Here is a 1,678-nt window from a genome sequence, read left to right as displayed (position 1 = left end):
TGTAAACCCATGATTGTTTCCTGGGAAGTAAAAGGTTTTAATTGTTTTAGAATTCCGCACTTGAAAGAAAACTCTAATATTTCCCATAGAATATATGTATAGAAATTTGGGTCGTTACAACTATCCTTCTCCAGATCTGTAATTCAGGTGAGTTTCTTACTATGCCACATATCCCATTGTATATCATTTATTTGAAGTTGTTAAATGGCTAATATTCTTATCTTTTCTTGCAGATTCGTACATTTCTCACGTCTATGATACCAACCATATTCGTTGGTCATGTACCTCTAATCGGGACTTACATAAAACCATGTACATTGCGGTTGCTTTAGATGGAAATCATGAACCCCTTCTCATAGCATTTGCTTTGGGAACCATAAATTGTGACGAGTCGTGGGTATGGTTCATAACAATGCTGAAAGAATGTTTAGGTGACAGTACGGAATTTGGTTTCATAAGCCATATGTCTGACTCCATAGACTTTGCAGTCCAGAGAGTCTGCACTGATTCATATCATGGCTATTGTTGTAAAAATATAGTTGAGAAAATACGGGCTTCCACCGGAAACAATACAGTTGTGGACCAGTTGTTCCGGAAGACATGCAAAACGTATAGTGTGTCTGATTTTTATGCGAGTTTGAACAACTTACAAAATGAGGTGAATGCGGATGATCTTCACTGGCTTGACAATATTGCCCATGCAAAATGGGTACGGGCTTTTTTCCCTAAAGTATGTTTTAATGTGAAATTCATTGACATTCCCGATGTCGTCAATTGGATAAGAACAAACAGGCATTAGTTACCAATAACAACAATCCTTCAAATGGTCCATGACTCCATGCAAGGAGTGTATGTTCAACGTGCTGCATTCGGAGCTAATAATGAAATGTTATTATACATTATCACATCATAATTTTTATTTGATGATTCAGTTAATTTCACAGAGGAATTTCATGGTCTTCTGACCCCTTATGCACTTAAGGTGCTTCAAAAAAGATTTATCAACTCCGATGGTTGTAGGGTCAGACATATTGTTGGCGATAGATATGAAGTGATTGAATATTTAACCACCGAATCCGTGCAATTAGAACGTGGGATTTGTACTTGCGGGAAATGGAAAAAATGCGGTATACCTTGTGATCATGCTATAGCATCACTACAAAGGCTTGAAATTGAAGAAATCCAGCTTATGGTAAATTTAAAGTTAACCACTGTGGTGTATCGAAATGCTTATCAAACTGAGACGGTGAATCCTATTTGGGAAATACCAGTTGAAAGTGTTGTTGTCTTAGCCCCACGACAATTTACTTGAATTGTAATGTATGGATGACAACTAATATTAGTTTGTATTTACTTCTAAGTTAACCTTAGTTTTGGTCCGTTGGCGTTGTTACGATTCAAAAGGATCTGTTCTTGGCAGAAAAGATACTTACATGTGTTCCATAGCCATCAGATAAAACATCGGAGTGTAGTTGTCCACAATTCGCGATTTATGCACCATTGAAATGATCGATTAAGTGCCTTCGACTCGTCTCCTTCGTCTTTCCGCAATAGGGTATGAGGAATGAGGTTTGTTTTCGCAAGGTAGGGGTATTCGACCGATCATCAAAACCTTTCAAGGATCGGCAGAGTAAATAGAAGATCCGCAGAGACGCCTCTGCGGATCCTTAAAACCCCA

The 1,678-nt window shown here is 38.0% G+C and overlaps 1 protein-coding gene across 1 annotated transcript; it reads left to right on the top strand.

The window, feature by feature from the left end:
• Window positions 1-310: 310 nt before the first annotated feature.
• Window positions 311-1,312, top strand: LOC145112063 (uncharacterized). The gene is made up of 2 exons (XM_079048274.1): window positions 311-734; window positions 933-1,312. The coding sequence occupies exons 1-2, from the start codon at window positions 311-313 to the stop codon at window positions 1,310-1,312; spliced, it is 804 nt and encodes a 267-aa protein (XP_078904400.1).
• The last annotated feature ends 366 nt before the right edge of the window (window positions 1,313-1,678 follow it).

Source organism: Lactuca virosa, chromosome 5 (genome assembly GCF_052849685.1).
Source record: "Lactuca virosa cultivar CGN04683 chromosome 5, Lactuca_virosa_CGN04683_v6, whole genome shotgun sequence".
NCBI lineage: Eukaryota > Viridiplantae > Streptophyta > Magnoliopsida > Asterales > Asteraceae > Lactuca > Lactuca virosa.
The sequence above is the reverse complement of the archived record's forward strand: the minus strand, read 5'-3'. Positions and strand labels throughout refer to the sequence as shown.

Coding starts and splice junctions, on each gene's coding strand:
- LOC145112063 (XM_079048274.1), top strand. CDS start 311: ATGTACATTGCGGTTGCTTTAGATGGAAATCATGAACCCCTTCTCATA. Junction 735..932: donor GGCTTTTTTCCCTAAAGTAT/GTTTTAATGTGA, acceptor TTGATGATTCAG/TTAATTTCACAGAGGAATTT.